Raw genomic sequence first — 18842 nt, forward strand, 5'->3', positions numbered from 1 at the left:
ACCCTAATGACTGCACTACATGTACTTTAATCCACTGAGTCATCTTCTCAGTCTGAATTTATAGCTTTTCATTGCAGGTCTTGCTTATTCATTCAGTACGTTTTTATGGGGTACTTCCTTCACTGCACTGGGGGATTGGATGGGCAGGGTGAGAGAAAAATTCTAAAGCTCCCAGTGTTTGTGACCAAGTGTTCATTTGATTTTACAGGTAAAGAGAGTCAGAAAGACCAGCAGGGGAGGGTAACATGGAAGTTCTCCAAGTAAAGATCAGCCAAGGTAGGGGGAGGAGCTACATAGCGGGAAGTTAGATACCCAACTTGTGGGTAGTTGAGGCAGGGAAGAGCTTGGGGATTGGGATGAAGATGAATTGCATAGGATAAAGTGGAACTATCAGGCAAGAGATGGTCAAATGTCTACTGTGCGGGGACAAACAGTTTAATTTTTATTCTGGACACATTTGTTATCTGTCTAACCAACAATTTCCCCTCTCACCTGCTCCACACTAATCCACTCATCTACACCACCCTCAATCCCAGCTAAACATCCACTGTACCATCCACTGAATTTCTTTTGCTTTCTTCTTCCAGTATCTTGAAGGTCTCCCCACACATATTCAACTTCAAAGCCATTTAGCATCACTTGTACCCACCTAAAGACTATAAACAAGAAATTAAGCAGTCATGTGACAGTGTGGTTTACCTGGCCTGGTGGCTGGGAACTATGGAGCCAGATAAAGGTATTAAGGAAGGTGTACTAAAAATGTGAATATAATTCTTTCCAATGCCAGTTATGAAGCATTAGAAGCATGTGATGGCATATATCCTCTACATATGGATTATTTGAATACTTCAAATTAAAATAAAAGAGCCAGAGAATCAAGAATGCACTTTTTTTAAAAAAAAAAAATCTATAGATTAACCTTTTGTTGAGTTGATTTTGATCTGGCTAGAGTGACAAGAGGAGGGAGGGTTAGATTTTCTTAAACAGGTTAAATTTTGTAATACACGAATTTAACATCTTTAACTGTTCTGATGGTGAGAAAAGCAGTGCTGATTAGACCCCCGGGTGTATAGACACACATGCCGTCAGGTAAACGAACCCCCAGAGAACCACTCTAAACACTGGAATATTTCTCTTAGTTTTCTTTTCTCTCGTTTTAAGCACAACTGCTTAAAAATATTAGTTCTGAATCAGACTTCCTCTCCCTCCACTTAACATATGATAAAATATTAAGAGAAAATCTTATTAAAACTTTACCTTTATGGCTGTCAAGCACACCATTAGGCGAATGTTCCACAATTTATTGAAAGGCTTAAAAAGTTTCTAACGTTTTGATCTTATTAAAAGACGGTGACCATGCATTTTCTGCCTCAGTTAAATGCTGACTTTTCCTTCAGACAAGGTTTTAGAAAATGGAATTGAAGAGGATTTTTTTTTAAATGTGTGCTGAGACTTACTTCCTTCATGCCGTACAGATTTCAGTCCAGAAGTTCCCCACTCCTTGCTCCCCTAAGGGAATGCAGGGTGAGGGTGCTGCTGTCTGTCCCACACCTCACCCTCAGTCGTTTCTCCCCTCCCATCCCCGAGTCAGAGAAAACAAAACAAAACAACAGCAGAACCAAGAAACAAATTATCCGGGTATGGAATTATTTGTTTTTCCTGCCTTCTATGATTTCAAGCCCAACCCAAGTCTCCACATCCACAAACCAATCTTTTTTATTAAGAAAATTTAAGAAATAACTCACAATCCTTTTAATTTCTGTTTCAACTTGTGGTCAGGGACTTAAATTTCGGATCTGCAAGATGTATGGCAAGTTCCTGTTAAACAATTTACTGCTCACTTTTGCACCTCGGTAGAGGGGTGACGCACTTGTGCCACGGGACAGCAAGTTCCCCGCCGCTGCCCCGCACCTGCTGGAGCTGCAGCTCTGGCTCAGGACCTCGAGGCTCAGTATCTTAGAGCAAAAGGCCCTGCGCCTCAGCATTCTGAGCTGTCATAAGAGCCACTCGCCCTTGAAGCGCGTAGGACTTTCCTGAGCTGGGGCGCTCAGGACAGAATGCCACCCCCAGCTGGGGCGCACGGGGTTGAATGCCACCGCCACCCGGCGTCCAGGCACCTGCCGCGACTTGTCTTTCCGCACTCACCTCCTCCGTACATCTGGCACAGGTAGGGGAAGCGCCACACGTTGCCCAAGCCCACGGCATAGGAGATGCAGGCGAACACAAACTGTAGCGGGTTGCCCCACTGAGGCCGTGCTTTCTCCATGGCCCGCGCTCGGTGTCTGTCAGGGTTTGGTCTCTGGCCGCTGCTTGCCCGCCTTTTAATTGCTAATCTCATTAACTCGCGCCAGAGGGGCGAGGCCCGTAAGTGGAGATAGGCGAGCCCCACCCAGCGGAGCCTCGGCAGGGAAGGCGCCCCTGCTTGGCACCGGGTGTGGACTTCAGAGCGCGGGGAAAGGATCACATTTCCTCAACTTCTTACTGATTCATCGATGCCAATACTATATGCCAGGCACTACTCCAGAACAGACATTCAGATGGCGGGAATATTTAAATACCGCAGGATGATTTGTTCTTGACTTCTTTTGACCTACCGAGGCAGTCTCATTTCATACCACCTAGTTCACCTAAATCGGAGATGCAGGGACAATGCAAAGGATAAGCCCTAGATCCAGATAGACAAGACCCAGGGCGTTTCAGAGGAGAGATGACTTTTGCACAGAGAGGGTGGGTGTGGAGGCTCAGTGGCAGAGTACACTTGTGAGACCCTGAGTTTGATCCTAGCACACATGGGAGACCTGCGCTTCTCCATCTACTGACCCTTCCCTCACCTGAACTGTGGCAGAATCAGGTTTTGAACAACTACTGTGAGGCCAGTGGGAGCTAGAGAGTCTCATTCCCCAGGTTAGGTGGAAACCTAAGATTTCTCATGCTTTGCCAGTCCAACAATGAAATGTAGTTGAACCTGACTCCAGTTTGGTGCAGTGACATGAAATAGGGTCTGTTGTTTGTGTCTCTACTCTACCACTGACTAAGCTCTGTTGCTTGGGCAAGTCATTTAACACCTTTGGCCCTGTTTCATATGTAATAGAAAACAAAACAAAAACAAACCCCTGCCCCCTCCTGCCCAACAAGCTTAAACTACCTATCCTGGAACTTTTAACCTTAAAACAGTAAAGAAGAAAGCAAAGTCACAATACAGCAGAAGGAACTCTGGATACTTAAGCAGCTTCAGATTATAGATTTTTCCCCCTTTCCTGCTTCCTTCTATGCCTAATTCCAGTCTATTGTTGATGGACATTTGTGTTGTTCCAGTTTGTGGCTTTAATAAATAGAACTAGTGTGAACATTCTAACATCCTCCTCGGATGGGTGTACTCACTGCAGGGAACTTTGGGACTATGGGTGGCATTAGGAAATGCCAGTTCACATTCTCATTAGCCTCAGCTGCTTTGCATTCTATCACTCGACATTCTGTTTTAAAAAAAAAACAAAGCCGGGCGGTGGTGGCGCACGCCTTTAATCCCAGCACTCGGGAGGCAGAGCCAGGTGGATCTCTGTGAGTTCGAGGCCAGCCTGGGCTACCAAGTGAGTTCCAGGAAAAGGCGCAAAGCTACACAGAGAAACCCTGTCTCGAAAAAACAACAACAACAAAAAACAAAAAACAAAAAAACCAAAAAACCAAAACTAAGCATTTATTGGGGGCAGGTGCCACAGCATGAATGAAGTTAAGAGAACAATCTGTGGGAGTCAGAACCCTGCCATTTGGTTTATAAAGATCTGTCTAGACTTAGGACTGTGTGCTGATGGTTCAATTTGCCTTTCGATTTCTCTGACAACTGACAAGTCTGCAACTTTCCATATGCTCACCAGGCCATCAAAAGAGCCCTGGGTTTCTGAAATGTCTGCATAAGCCTTTGGTCAATTTTTACTGGGTTGTCTTTTTCTACTGATTTGCATTCATTTCCCTACTCTGGCTATGGGGCCTGTCTGCGTTATATGCCAACAGTTTCATTTCTTACTCTGTGTTGCCTTTCTGGCCCGTCATAAGTGTCTTCTAATGAAGAGAATTCTCAACTTCAGGAAAGCCCAATTTGGGCTGGAGATGTATGTGGCTCAGTTTGTAGAGTGCTTGCCTAACATGCATGAGACTCTGGGCTCTATTCCCAGCTCTCCATAAACTGGGTATATATGGTGGTGTACAGGTGTAATCCCAGCACTTGGGAGGTAGAGGCTGGAGGATCAGAAGTTCAAGGTCATCCTCAGCTATATAACAAGTTCAAGGCTAGCCTGTTATAGAAGACCCTATCTCAAAAATAAGCAAGTAGGCTGGAGGATTGGAATTCAGTTTCCAGCACCGACAAGGTTAGCTCACTACCACCTGTAACTCCAGCTCTAGGGGATCCAATACCTTCTTTTGGTTTTTGAGGGCACCTACATGCATCTGCATGTATATACACAAAGACACATATACACATAAAATATAAATATTAAAAAAATTACCAATTTTTTAAAAGTTGTCTTCATGGTCATTTTTTCCCCTCATGTCTTACTTTATTTTTATTTTTTAATTAATTAATTAATTTTACTTTATTAAAATATGGAGTTTATTTCACATGTATATTTGTCTCCCTACCATTTCCACATCTGACCACCACTATTACTATGTCCTATCATAACATTCCATACATACTTAAAACCAAGTAAAGGGTAGAGTTCCATCCTTGAAAACTAAACAGGCATTTTAGACAACACATTCTTGGCAATGGAACCTGGACAATATTTGTCAAACACAGTAGGGAAAATTCTCACTTTGCATTATAAAAAGGACAGCCAGATATATCAACTGTTACAGAAACTAAGTAAGACAGAATATTTCAAACTGTTTAAACCATTTTCTTAAAGAGATTTCCTCCACTGTCAGAGGTCTTGAATAGCCTCCTGGTCAGTCATCTGGAAGCAATTCTTCACATAATTAATGAACTTGGCTTCCACTTTGGGAAGAGAATCACCTTTTTCTATACTTGCTTGCATTTTTGCCTTAATGTCTTCTACAGAACTAGGTCCTTTTGGTGTTTTAGGAGTTTTTTCCTTTTTTTTTTTTTGAAAGACTCTTGACCCTTTGATCATGGTGTTGATGGTTTTAAATCTTTTCCATTTTGGTTTGATTTTTGTGCATTTTTGGCTGGGTATCTCATACCGATTTCTTCACTGGAACTTTTTCTTCAGCTTCCTTATCATCAAAATCATCATCATCATCACCATCCTCATCCTCACCATCTTTGTCAAGTTTTACTTTTTTCTGTGGAAGCTTGTTACCACTTCCAGGAGCAGATCATTTTCCAGACATACTTAAGAGTTTTACATCCTCCTCATCTTCATCTTCTGACTCTGCATCTTTCTCTACAGCTACTAGGTACTGTCCACTAATGTGCACAGGCCCTGAACCACACTTCAACCTTAAGACCACAGGTGGTGTAATTTCAAAGCCCCCAAGAGAAACTGTTGGTTGTACAGACATTTTCAAAGTTGCCAGTGTTACTTTAATTGGACTGCCTTCATAGTTCATTGCTTCTGCCTCTACAATGTGTAATTTGTCTTTTGCCCCGCCCCTAAACTAACTGTTCTTAGTGATAACTGGTGCTCATTCTCATCATTATCCACCTTAAAGTGATAATCCTTGTCAGCTTTTAGTTCACAACCAAAAAGGTAGTTCTGAGGCCTAAGACGGTTCATGTCCATGCCCATCAAGTCTTTTATGAGGTGGAGGTGTGCACTTCAGTGTGAGAGAAGTTGGACAGAGGAAATTGCCTGCTGCTCCTCAGAACAGACACACAGGTTGGAATCATGCCAGGTCATGTCTTACTTTAAACAACCTTTTCCTGCCAGGATTATGGATCATGCCTTTAATCTTAGCACTTGTGAGACAGGAGGATCCGTGAGTTCAAGGCCAGCCTGGTTTAACATAGTGAGTCCAAGACAGGCAGGACTACATAGAGACCTTGTCTTAAAAAAAAAAAATAGAAACAACAACAACAACAACAACAACAAAAAAAAAAACAAACCAAAACCAAACCAAAACAAAATAAAACAACAACAACAACAAAACAATAATAACAAGAAAAAGCCCAACCTCTTCCTTATCAACTCCAAGGTCATGAAGATATCCCTGAGCATTCAACCCCTTAGCAAAGCAAATCTCAGCAGTGAATGAGTTACTGCCTATTGAAACTGTCCTGGATATCAATGATTCTGCTAGGCTGGCTGGTTAATGCACTCCAGGGCTTCTCCTGTCTCCACATTCCCCGTCTATGTGCCACTGTCCCTGCCATTTTATGTGGGTGCCAGAGATTGAAACTCAGATCCTTATGCCTATTCACCACCATGCCTATAGGCAGACCCTTTACCAAATAAGCCATCTTCTCAGCCCCAGCAGTCCTGGTAAAGGATCTACCTAGAGGCATGGTGGTGAATAGTCTGGACAAGAGACCTGTTGCCACTTGCAGCTATGTACTTACGCTTTGGGTATCACAAATTAGTTTTTCTGAGAAACCGCCATACTGATTTCCAGAGTGGCTGTACAAGTCTGCATTCCCACCAACAGTGGAGGAGTGTTCCCCTTGTTCCACATCCTCTCCAACATACACTGTCTTCAGTGTTTTTGATCTTAGCCATTCTGACAGGTGTAAGATGGTATCTCAGAGTCATTTTGATTTGCATTTCCCTGACGACTAAGGTTGTTGAGCAATTCCTTAAATGTCTTTTGGCCATTTGAGCTTCTTCTGTTGAGAATTCTCTGTTTAGCTCTGTAGTCCATTTTTTAATTGGACTGTTAGGTATTTTGGTGTCTAGTTTCTTGAGTTCTTCATATATTCTGGAGAACAGCCCTTTGTCAGATGTGGTGGTTTCTCAGAAAATTGGGAATAAGTCTTCCTTAAGACCCAGCTACACCACTCTTGGTCATATATCCAAGGAATGCTCAATCATACTACAAGGACACATGCTCAACTATGTTCATAGCAGCATTATTTGTAATAGCCAGAACCTGGAAACAACCTAGATGCCCCTCAACTGAAGAATGGATAGAGAAAATGTAATACATATACACAATGGAGTACTACTCAGCAGAGAAAATCAATGACATCATGAGGTTTGCAGGCAAATGGATGGAACTAGAAAATATCATCCTGAGTGAGGTAACCCAGACTCAGAAGGACAAACATGGTATGCACTCATTCATAAGTGGATATTAGATGTAAAGCAAAGGATAACCAGACTGCAACCCACAGCTCCAGGGAAGCTAGCTAGTAAGGAGGACCCCAGAAAAGACACAGGGATCGCCCAATGATAGAGAAATGAATGAGATCTACATGAGCAAACTGGGGGTGAGAGGGGTTAATGCAGGGCAAGGGACGGGGGAATGAGAGCTTAGAGGAGCAGGAGGTTTGAGCTGGACCAGGAACAGAGTGGGAGAACAAGGAAAGAGATACCATGATAAGTGAAGGCACCATGGGAATAGGGAGAAGCAGAGTGCTAGGGAGGTTCTCAGGAATCCACAAAGATGACTCCACCATAGACTACTGGCAATGGTCAAGAGGGTGCCTGAGCTGACCGACTCTGGTGATCAGATGGCTGAATAACCTAACTGTCATCATAGAACCCTCATCCAGTGAGTGATGGAAGCAGATGCAGAGATCCACACTCAGGTCCCAGGCGGAGCTCCAGGAGTCCAATCGGTGAGAGAGAGGAGGGATTCTATGAGCAAGAGATATCGAGACCATGATTGGAAAAAGTACGAAGACAACTAACCAAACTAGTGGAAACACATGAACTGTGGACCAATAGCTGAGGAGCCCCCGTGGTACTGGACTAGGCCCTCTGGATAAGCAAGACAGTTGTTTAGCTTGAACTGTTTAGGGGGCCCCCAGGCAGTGGGATTGGGACCTGTCCCTAGTGCATGAGCCGGCTTTTTGAAGCCTAGTGCCTGTGGTGAGACACTTGGCGCAGCCTCGGTGCAGGGAGGAGGGGCTTGGACCTGCCTCAACTGAATGTACCAGGCTCTGCTGACTCCCCATGGGAGACCTTGCCTTGGAAGAGGTGGGAATGGGGGGAGGCTGGGGGGGTGGGAGGAGGGAGGACAGGGGAATCTGTGGTTGGTATGTAAAATGAATAGAAAATCTCTTAAAAAAAAAAAGGAAAAAAAAACAAATTAGTTTTTCTATAGGATTCTTGACTACATAGTGACATTTAGGAACTGGGCACCTCAGAAAGATACCCAGAACAGTTATGAGCCACTAGAAACATGAGTTAACATGGAATTTGTTGGTTCAATGGTGGCAATGCCCTCTTTTATACCTTACCCCAGGGAACAGACCAGCATCTGGTCTTAGCTACCTTGGGAAGCCAGGCCAATATATGAGACTCAGTGAGAATCTCTGTTCCCATCTCCCTGTTCTCTCCATGGTGTGTGTGTGTGTGTGTGTGTGTGTGTGTGTGTGTGTGTGTGTGTGTATCACAAAAAAAATCACCCAGACTGAGTAAAAGCAAATAAAGTAGTCAGATCACCATGCCACTCTAAAAATCCACTTGATAACTCATCTGAGAAGATCCACTGAGTGATGGGCTGCTACAATCACAAAGAGTGTGGTGGTGAGGGAATTCCACATGGAGAGAGTAATGCAATGTGTGGACATTGATGGTAGATTGACAAATGTTTATCCACTTTTTGCAGAAAAATCTCTCATCTGTTTGTTAATTTCTGTGGTGTACACACTACTTTGGGCCATTTTGAGCTTCCAACATGATATCACTGGGGTTGGGGAGAAGACATTCAGTGGCACAGTGTTATGTTGAGTTCTCACCATGCATGTACAGTGACACAGATAGCCTCAAGAGCTTAGCTGATAGTAAAGAAGAAAGTAAATAATTGGAAATGATGATTTTTAAGTATTACTTCTTCTTTAGATAATTTATATAATAACTTAGTGCCCAATAATGGTTGTATTTAATAAAACAAGTCCTCAAAATTCCTGTACATGCCCCAATTGGTCACTCAGCACTCCATAGGGGATTGAGCAGTAGAGCAAACTCAGCTCTTTGAGGTGTTCCCCTTTGGGGTGTTTGGTGTCCTAGAAGCAGAATTTTCAGACAAGCTTTAGTGTTCAGAGTAGCCTATGCTGGCTTATGGGAGAACACCTTCTTCAGACTTTACCTTCAGTGCATCGAAATCAATCAGGACACAAAGGCCTGAAATCCATGCCATCCACTTTCCTGAAGAGGAGAAGAGGGGGACATGGCTTGAGTGCATGGGTGTAGGCCACTAAGTGCATCCTAGGATTCTATATTCTTTTTTTTTTTTAAATAATTTATTTATTTTTATTTTATGTGCATTGGTATTCTGCCTGTATGCACGTCTGTGTGAGGGTATCAGATCCTGTAGTTACAGACAGTTGTTAGCTGCCATGTGGGTGCTGGGAATTGAACTCATGGCCTCTGGAAGAGCAGTCAGTGCTCTTAACCACTGAGCCATCTCTCCAGTCCCAGGATTCTATATTCTTACCCAATCAACTATGTAGCTTTCAAGGTCATGTAGCTTTCAATCATTTGCTCATCTTGGTGATTTCCATTGTTACTTAACCACCATCTAGAGCTTCTAGTTCCCCACAAGATAAAGTCCAAACTCCTTAGTTTTGTTTGCAAAGCTTTGAGGATTTTTTTAAATTGAGTCCTGAGGAATTTGACCCTTGCATACCTGGGTTCTAGAAAACAGAGTTTAACTCTTAAGTATAAAAATACACAGCATTTTGCTGCAGGTGAAAAACCTACCTTCTAAGGATGAATAGGACATAATATCAGCCACAGGCCAGAAGGGATATATACAATGCGCATTTCTGAACAAATGCAGCTCTGTGGGGCTTGGGGCACCAAGAGCTGGCTCAGTGGCTAAGTGCAGTTAAGAGGACCCAGGTTCAATTCCTAGTACCCACAAGGTGGTTCACAATTATCTGTAATTCCTTTAACAGGGGATCTGTTACCCTCTTCTGACTTCTGAGTTCTCCTGCCACTCAGGAACAAACACATACACATTTAATAAATAAATAAATTTTTTTAAAGTAAAAATGAAACTTTATGATACTACCATGCATATGAAGCTATTGTTTTTCTTATGTATTTCTAGATAAATATTAAACATTTTAGAATGGCTCTCCTCCTTCTGTATTCCCAGGGTCAGATGACTCACACTAGGTACTATGACCTTTTCAGAAACTACCCACAACCTTAAGAGTCTCCTAGATTTTGATATTATGCCCAGGGTAGCCTCACTACAGTAACCTGTGTACATTGCATTTCCATGTGGAATTGAATTTGCCAAGTGTTAAGGTTCCTCAATACCAGAAACTTGCAGCTAAGCCTATTCTTGTAAAGAAAGAACCTGGAATTTGTTGTCCATATGGCAATCATTTAGCTGCTGGTGGCTTCTGTGTGAGGACTGGAAAGACACAGAACACAATTGTACAACTTTCACTAGGCAATCCTGAAGTTCAATGATAATACCTGCTATGCAGCATCCCTCTCTATGCTTAGACTGTAGGCAGCTGTGTGGGACAGAGCCATATGTTGCATGCTACACTGTCTCCTCAGGAGAGTTTATGACTTTCTTCTTGCCTCTGCTCCCTCTTTGGGTGCTGACCAAGGCCATCTCAGACTTCTCCAGAGCTACAGCTCCTCATCCTATGGCAGGGAGGTCACATGTGCCAAAGGTGACTCCATCTCTTGAGGTAACTCTCACTCCAGGATGGGAAATTCCTGTGACCTCATCCAGACCTGGACCCCTGTTCTGCCTGTCTCATGGACTCCAGATTCTACTCTCTGTCTCACCAAGCACCAGCTCTGGCTCTCCCTATTTTTCCAAAGTTTCCCTCTCTGCCTGGACCTCACAGATGGTCGATCAGTTTACACATCTTGCTCCTACCCACATTTTCCCCATTCCTTCTGTTTATTATTCCTGTGCAAGACAAATCCCAAGAGTTCTGGACTCTTGGGCTGCTGTTAGGAGCTTCTGGAAATGTTTCACAAGGCTGTGGCCACGTATGTGGCAAGCACAGATGCAAGATGTCAGCAGGGCCTTGCTCCTTTATCAATCATCTCTGGTTGAGGTGTTGACCTGTGGCTCTGGGTCATATTATCTGTGTGCCTCAAATCTTTCTTCCCACATCTCTTATCCCACTGATGACTTAACAAAGGTCCTAATAATTAGATAGATAGCTAAGAGGAAATTCTCTCATAATCTGAAATTCATTTTCCTTTCTAGTTATCTTCAGCAAGAGCTCTCACTCCTTTTCTTGGGCTTCAGGAACTCCCCAACAGTCACCTCTCTTCTCATGGCATTACTTACAGATCTCCTTCTCCTCCACTTTCCTTCCCTTCCTCTGCTTATAAATATTCTCAAGGTCTACTAACATCTTTTAAAACTTTTCAGGTCGACAAGCCACCAATTCTTTATCTAAATCTGTAGCCTACATTTGTAGCCTCTGTTCATCACTCCATTTATGGCTTTACCTTTTACAAAGGAGTATGGTGGCAGTCATGCCTAGGTCAAAATTACAATGAATCTACTCTCAAATATACTCAGAAACAAAGCGTACCCTTCTTTTTTCCTTCTGTTATGTGGGAATGGTAGAGGAGTGCCTTTTTTCCCAGCTAAGCCTCCTCTCACACCAGGACCACAAGGTATCCTCAACTTCTCTTGAGTCTTCGTATACCCACACTGTTACTAGGCAAGATGATTTAACCTAAGGATGATTGCCAGCACCCCTTCCTGTCCTGCCTTCTATCTTTCAGAAACCAGACAGGGTTCTCTGCGTAGCTTTTTTTTTTTTTTTTTTTTTTTTGAGCCTGTCCTGAACTTGCTCTGTAGACCAGGCTGGCCTCAAACTCACAGAGATCTGCCTGCCTCTGTCTCCTGAGTGCTGGGATTAAAGGTGTGTGCCACCACTGCCTGGCTAGCAGCATTTTTCATAACAGCACAAAACTGTAAATAACCTGGATATATATCAACAGCAAAGTATATAAATAATTTATAATTGTATAAGTACTGGGAAAAAAAAGAAAAAGAAAAAACATCCTAAAACTATAGTTGAAAATGACCTCTGTTGTTGATTTGGGGGGCTTACCACCCAGCTCCCAAATAAATCACACATAGAGGCTTATTCCTACTTATGAATGCCTGGCCTTAGCTTGGCTTAGTTTCTTGTCAGCTTTACTTAAATTATCCTGTCTACCTTTTACCTCTGGGCTTTTCCCATTCTCTTACTTCTGTAAATCTTACTTTTACTCTGTGGCTTGATGTGTAGCTGGGTGGCTGGCCCCTGGAGTCCTCCTCCCGCTCTGCCTGCTCACTCCTTTCACTCCTCCATCTCTTCTTTCTTTCAGAGTTCTCCTTCTATATATTCTCTCTGCCTGCCAGCTCTGCTTATCCTTTCTCCTGCCTCGCTATTGATTGTTCAGCTCTTTATTAGACCATCAGGTGTTTTAGACAGACAGAGTAACACAGCTTTACAGAGTTAAACAAATAAACATAAACAAAACTAACACACCTTAAAATAATATTCCCCAACAGACCTCTCTACAGATCTTTCCTTACTTTTCTGTATATCCACTAAGCACAAATCTCTGAAAATTGCTTAATTTTATCTATGTTCAAGGTTCATATTATGAGAAAATACAGTGGTTTTTCTTTGGCTCTGACTTCTGCCTCACATTAGTATTATAGCTATAGTTTTAGGGTGTTTTCTTTTGCCACTACTTATACAATTATAAATTATTTATATACTTTGCTGTTGATGTATATCTGGGTTTACAGTTTTTTTTTTTAAATTTACAGTTTTGTGCTGTTATGAAAAATGCTGCTAGCCAGGCAGTGGTGGCACACACCTTTAATCCCAGCACTCAGGAGACAGAGGCAGGCAGATCTCTGTGAGTCTGAGGCCAGCCTGATCTACAGAGCCAAGTTCCAGGATAGGCTCGGGGGGAGGGGGGGGGAAGCTTCACAGAGATAAGAAAGAAAAATGTTTCTATCTACCTTGTGGTACTTGTGTTCTGATAGACACATATTAATACAAGTATTTCTATGGACAGAAATGAAACATACCAAGACCTTTTACAGATGATCCATGCAGTGGTTATAAAAATTCACATATATGAATAATCATGAATATAGGTAAACATAAATTCATGTATATGTTTGTATAACATTACTCCCATATTTACCTTAGAATTGAGCTGCTCATATTCTTACATAGTCTGGTGAAGGAAAACATTCTTAAAAAATTCATCACCAATATGAAGAACAAAGAAAGGTTGAGTGTGATGGAATGTCTGTAATCCCAGCACTCATCAAGGCAAAGGAACAAGGATCATTCCAAATTTGAGGCCAGCCTAGAATCTGATTGTTTCATTGTGAGATCATATTATTCTTTCTAGATTTTCCTCTGGTTATTTGTAGAGAATTGCTTAACTTAATCTTTTTATGGCACACATATGTGCAAAGACAGTGATAGAATAGATAGAATTCATTTATATAATAGTTGTATTTGTTATTGATGGAATTTTGGGGAAAATGCATATTTTTTGAAAAGTATATAACCTTTCTCAGTCTACATTTTGCACTTTTAAAAATGGGGACAGTCCTGACTCTTCAATGAACACTACCAAGCAGTTTAAATTGTGTAACAAATTTAACAAGAGACAGACAGCCCTCAGGATAGCAAGAAATTGCTGGCCAGAACTGAAGACAAGGTGGCAATCACAGAACTTGATCTGGGATGGAAGCTACAGGCTCTGGCTGTTTCCTGCCCTGTTTCTGCTGTGAGACTGACAAAGATGAGAAAAAAAATCAAACAAGTGTGAGGTTTGAAAGCAAAGAGGCCTTAATCTAAAAACAATGTAGGGAAAATGCTACACTAAACGTCTGTTTTATTAACACATAAGATAAAAATGCAGGGCTTCCTAAGACTTCAACTAAGATAAATTCAGCATAGTGTGTTCCTTTGTGCATATACCCACCTCCAAAGGACAACTGGGTCAAGAGTACAAAAAACCTGGATCATTTTCTGTGAACTGATGCTGTGGAATCTGAAATAATTAGGTGGTGTACACAACACAAAGTGGACATTGTTTGCTCAGAAAGGCCCAAATGGAACAAATACATTTTTCAGGTCAGTTCAAACAGATGCAGAAATCAGCTTATTTAGAAAACACTCTGGCTTCTCACCATGACCACTCAGCTGATCACGGTAGGTTAAGCAAGACTCAGCCACGTGTTATGGAAACAGAGGACCGAGAGAACAGTGGTGAAGCCTTCAGAGATTTTGTTAGTCTTGGCTAAATTTATTCCTTCACCTCAAATATTTTTGATGGGAACAAGAATCAAGACTAACTAGAAGGCATAATCTGGTGGGGAAAACAGCTGGAACACCGTGGAAATATTTTCCAGGGTCAAAATGTGGTTGGGGCCATGCTGTCTCCACTAGTGACCCCTAAGGAATCTCACTGTGTCCTGCTGGGCTGTTTTGTGTTTGTTCTTTCATCTCACAACAGCAGAAGCTCTATGAGTCCCACATTGCCAGGAAATACATATGCTTTGTTTCACAAGCTCAAGGTTCAAAGTATATTTGATTTCTTTCACCTCTGGATCCTCAAAATGTGGTCATAGAATGTGGGCATCATGGGAGAGAACTTGTGAGGCATGCAGACTCTCAGGACCACTTTAAAGAATTCCAGGAGTTTTGTAGGCATGTTGAGATCTTAAAAACATATTGAGCTAAAAAAAACTTTTATTTTTTAAGATTACAATATATTTACATCATTTTCCCCTTCCCTTTCCTCCCTCCAAACACTCCCATAGACCCCCTCCTTGAGCTTTCAAATTCATGGCCTCTTTTTCATCAATTGTTGTTACATGTGCACGCACGAGTGCATGCACGCACGCGTGCGCGCGCGCACACACGCACACACACACACACAAATAAATATACACATACATATATATTCTTAAATACAGCCTGCATAGTCTGTGTAATGTTACTTGCAGTATGTTTTCAGGATTGACCATTTAGTATTGGATAACCAATTGGTGTGCTCTTCCCTGGGGAAGACTATTTCTTCCACTCTCAGAATTCCTTAGTTGCCTGGAGTTGTATAGGGTTGAGGCCTTATGAGCTTCCTCCCATCCAGTGTAGCATGTTTACTGTTGATGTCCTTGTTCAGTTCATGCTTAGGCAGTCATGTTGGTGAGACTCTATAGGTGTAGCTTCAGCACCCGACTCTTACAATCTTTCCAACTCTACTTCTGCAATGTGCCCTAAAGCCCTACTTTCAGGAATTGTTTTGTAGATGAATCCGTTGGGACTGGGTTCCACAATTCAGCATTTTGATTAGTTGTGGTTTCCTGTAGTGGTATCTGTTTATTGCAAAAAGAAGTTTCTTTGATGAGAGTGAGGACTACACTTATATGTGAGTATTTGTACAAATATTTATAATGTAGTTATGGGTTATGTTATTTTAGTAGAGTGGTGGTTGTAGGTTATCTTCCAAGATCCACGACTTCACCAGGCTTGGGTAGTTGGCTAGGTTTCCAGTACCAGGCATGCTTTCTCTCTTGTTGAGCAGGTCTTAAGTCCAATTAGAGAGCTTTTGGTTACTGCCAAGGTGTGTGTGCTGCTTCTGCACCCTTAGGGTGATTGTGTGATGGTAGCCATTTTTTTTTTTTTTTTTTTGGTGGTTCATAGGCATCATAGCTGGGCATACTGGATTTTGTACTTGACTGCACATAGAATCATTTGTGAGACTTTGAAAAAAATAAAAGCAAACCAGGTGTGATGGCACACACCTGCTATCCCAGCATTCAGGAAGCTGAGGTAGGAGAATCAAGAGTTCATATCCAAATTGGATTAAACAGCAAAGTCTTGTCTTAAAAAAATAAAACAATAACCTCAACATCCCAAATCTACAGATGCTTGTCTCAAGCAGGGAAAATGAAGTTGACAGGGTTATCCCTGAGTATCTGGCATCTAAAAGGTGTCAGTGGCAACTGGTATATACTACCCTTTTCAGGGAGCAAGAGTCCTACCAGTACTTCCTTGCCACTCATTCTACTTTATTTATTTTTGTTTTTTTCGAGATAGGGTTTCTCTGTATAAGCTTTGGCTGTCTGGAACTCACTCTGTAGATCAGGTTGGCCTCCATCTCACAGAGATCTACCTGCCTCTCCTCCTGAGTGCTGGGATTAAAGGCATGTTGCTACCACCTGGCATCATTCATTTTATTAACACACACACACACACACACACTCTCACACATCATTGAACGTTTCCCTTCTGAATCCCTCCTCCATTTTCTATTCTCCCCAAAACCATCATTGCCATCATTTTATTGTTAACTTCTGAACTTTCTACTTTTAAAATGTCTTCTGTAAAGTAAATTCAGATCAAGTAAGGGAGGAAGGAGGGAGGGAGGGAGAGGGAGAGAGAGAGAGAGAAATTACATATCCTGCTTCTCCTGGGAGTGCTAGGATTATAGGTGTGCATCATCACTCTCAGGTATGTTGAAGATAATCTTGCCATACATGCCACACAAATTTCTTCTTATGCATTCAAGGAACCCCACATTTCCCCTGCTTGCCAAGATGACACATTGCCTGGAAATAGCTTAAGAACTACCTAGGAGCAGTTTTGCTAAATCCACTTCCTGCAGTATTACAAGGAATGACACTCTTCCATAATTTTTCTTTCCATTTCTTTGTATATAACCTGCCCAGCTTCATATTTTTTTATTGGTGTCTACAGTTTTGTTTTCATTTATGCGGTACTTTTGTGTTATGGCATGTCACAACCTCTAAAAAGTCATATGAAGGTGAACAGCTTAACAAAGCAAGTGTCCACATAGTTACCACCTAAGTAATAAAATAAAAAAGCTCCAGGGTTCAAGAATACGGTTCTGTCCACTTCTTCAATTTTCCTCCCATCCTCCAGAGATTAGACAATCTAACTTTTTAAAATATAGATTTTATAATTTATTACCTTTCTTCATGATTCTATTATTCTGTTGCGGTTTGAATGTGAACTATCCCCCATAGACTCATGTGATGAACAGTTGGTACTCAGTACTCTGTTTTGGAAGGTTGTTGAACCCTTGGGAGTTGGAGCCTTGCTGGAGGAAGAGGACCACCAGGGTCAGGCTTTGAAGTTTTATTCTCTGGCCCCACTTGCTTCCTGACCAAAGATGGAATGAGAAGGCTTCACACCCCTGTCACCAGGCCTTCCTACCAAGACAGACTATATCCAAAATAAACCCTCTTTCCCTTAAGTGTTTTTGTTGTTGTTTTTTGTTTTGTTTTGTCACATAATTTGGTCACAGGAACAAGGCAAGGAACTACTACACCTTCCTACATATTCTGAAAAAGACATGCTTTTGATTGTGTAGATTTGAAATTTATAATGACATCTTTTTCATGTTTTACTTTCTTTACTGTCTAGACATGCTGTATGTAGCTATAACCTGTACATTTTCATTACTTTGGATATAACATTTGGGAATTTTTCTAAAACTAGTCTGTTTTAGAACAACCCATTGGGCTTTAAGACCCAGAACAATATAAGGCTGATTTCTACAACATACCAATGCTGTCCTTAAGAAGAAGGTGGGATGCAGTGGGAAGAGGAATATGCATGCTGTATTTACTGGGTCCAATGTGCTACTTTACTCACTGTTCCTATGTTCCACTCTCTTACTGATTCTTTTGTTAGTTTGATCTATCAGTCACAAAGAGAACTGTATAATGTCGTCTACGATGGCTGTGGACTTCTTTCAGTTGTGTCAACTGTTGCTGTACAGAACTTGAAGCTATAAAGGCCAATACAATTAAATTGTTGTATTTTTCTTACAGATGAAAACTTTCACAATATTGTATGGTAGGCTCCAGTAGCCTCACATTCTCCTTTCATAATCCTGCAGAGTGCTGTTTTCAACACGCACAATCATATTATCTACTAATCATATCATCTATAGATACTGGCTATATTGTTTTCTAGCCTTCTGTTTTGGTTTAGTCCTCCAGCACAATATTGACATGACTTAGGGATAACAGGAGAACTCACTGTGTTCTGGAGATTAAAGGGGAAGCATGTGATATATCACTGTTAATCATGACATTGAAGCTTATTAAATTAAGACAAACTATGTCACTCTTTCACCCTAAACCTCTGAGTAACTTCCCCATTTCAGCACAAAAGACAAAGTACTTGCAGTGACTTATGAGGGACCATGTGACCTGACCCTTCATTGCTTTCGTGACCAACTTTCCCACTATTTTCCCTGTTCAAGGTTCCAGGCACAGCATGCCATCTGCTGTTCCATCAATACTTCATCTCTACACTGCTGTGTCCTCTTCACAGACACCCCATGGTGAGCTCCCTTACTTCCTTCACGTCCTTGCTTAGATCACATTCTCATTGTGTCCCTAGTGGCAGCCCTATCTCTCTTAATAATACTTCCTGTAGTTACTCAGGCCAATTCTCACTGGCAAAAATGAACAGCAAAACTAGTATGATCTCAGGCAATTCCCTGCCCCCAATATCTAACTGAAATGGTGCCTTGTCAGTCTTCTTCTAGAGCTGTCTGACCCAGATAGATCTCTCCCTCCTGATTTGCTCTCCTGAGTCTGTCTCTAAGGACACTCGAGGCTTTTCTGTGGTTTTACAGGCTTCTGCTATTTAGTTTCCTTGTGGATTCTCTCCTCTCTAAGACTTCATGGTGTTAGGGCATCCTGTGTTCTCATCTATACTT

At 41.9% G+C, this 18842-nt stretch overlaps 2 protein-coding genes and 1 pseudogene across 5 annotated transcripts in view; all 3 read right to left on the minus strand.

The window, feature by feature from the left end:
- LOC128102190 (sodium- and chloride-dependent transporter XTRP3A) overlaps positions 1-18842 on the minus strand; it is a 72968-nt gene that overhangs the window by 37115 nt on the left and 17011 nt on the right. Inside the window, exon 1 of one of the 4 annotated variants that reach the window (XM_052725763.1) lies at positions 2146-2330. The exons of 1 other annotated variant lie outside the window; for it this stretch is intronic. In XM_052725763.1, the coding sequence (XP_052581723.1) occupies positions 2146-2266 (121 nt within the window). In that variant the 5' untranslated portion in view covers positions 2267-2330. Of the gene's footprint in view, positions 1-1457; positions 1547-2145; positions 2331-18842 lie in introns of those variants that run through there. 2 more of the 4 variants (XM_052725757.1, XM_052725778.1) reach the window with 2 other exon arrangements.
- Lztfl1 (leucine zipper transcription factor like 1) overlaps positions 1-18842 on the minus strand; it is a 72420-nt gene that overhangs the window by 11885 nt on the left and 41693 nt on the right. The gene's annotated exons all lie outside the window — the stretch shown is intronic.
- LOC128102225 (nucleophosmin-like) lies at positions 3703-8063 on the minus strand (annotated as a pseudogene).

The sequence above is a fragment of the Peromyscus californicus genome, unplaced genomic scaffold (assembly GCF_007827085.1).
Source record: "Peromyscus californicus insignis strain IS unplaced genomic scaffold, ASM782708v3 Scaffold_11__1_contigs__length_118956290, whole genome shotgun sequence".
Taxonomy (NCBI): domain Eukaryota; kingdom Metazoa; phylum Chordata; class Mammalia; order Rodentia; family Cricetidae; genus Peromyscus; species Peromyscus californicus.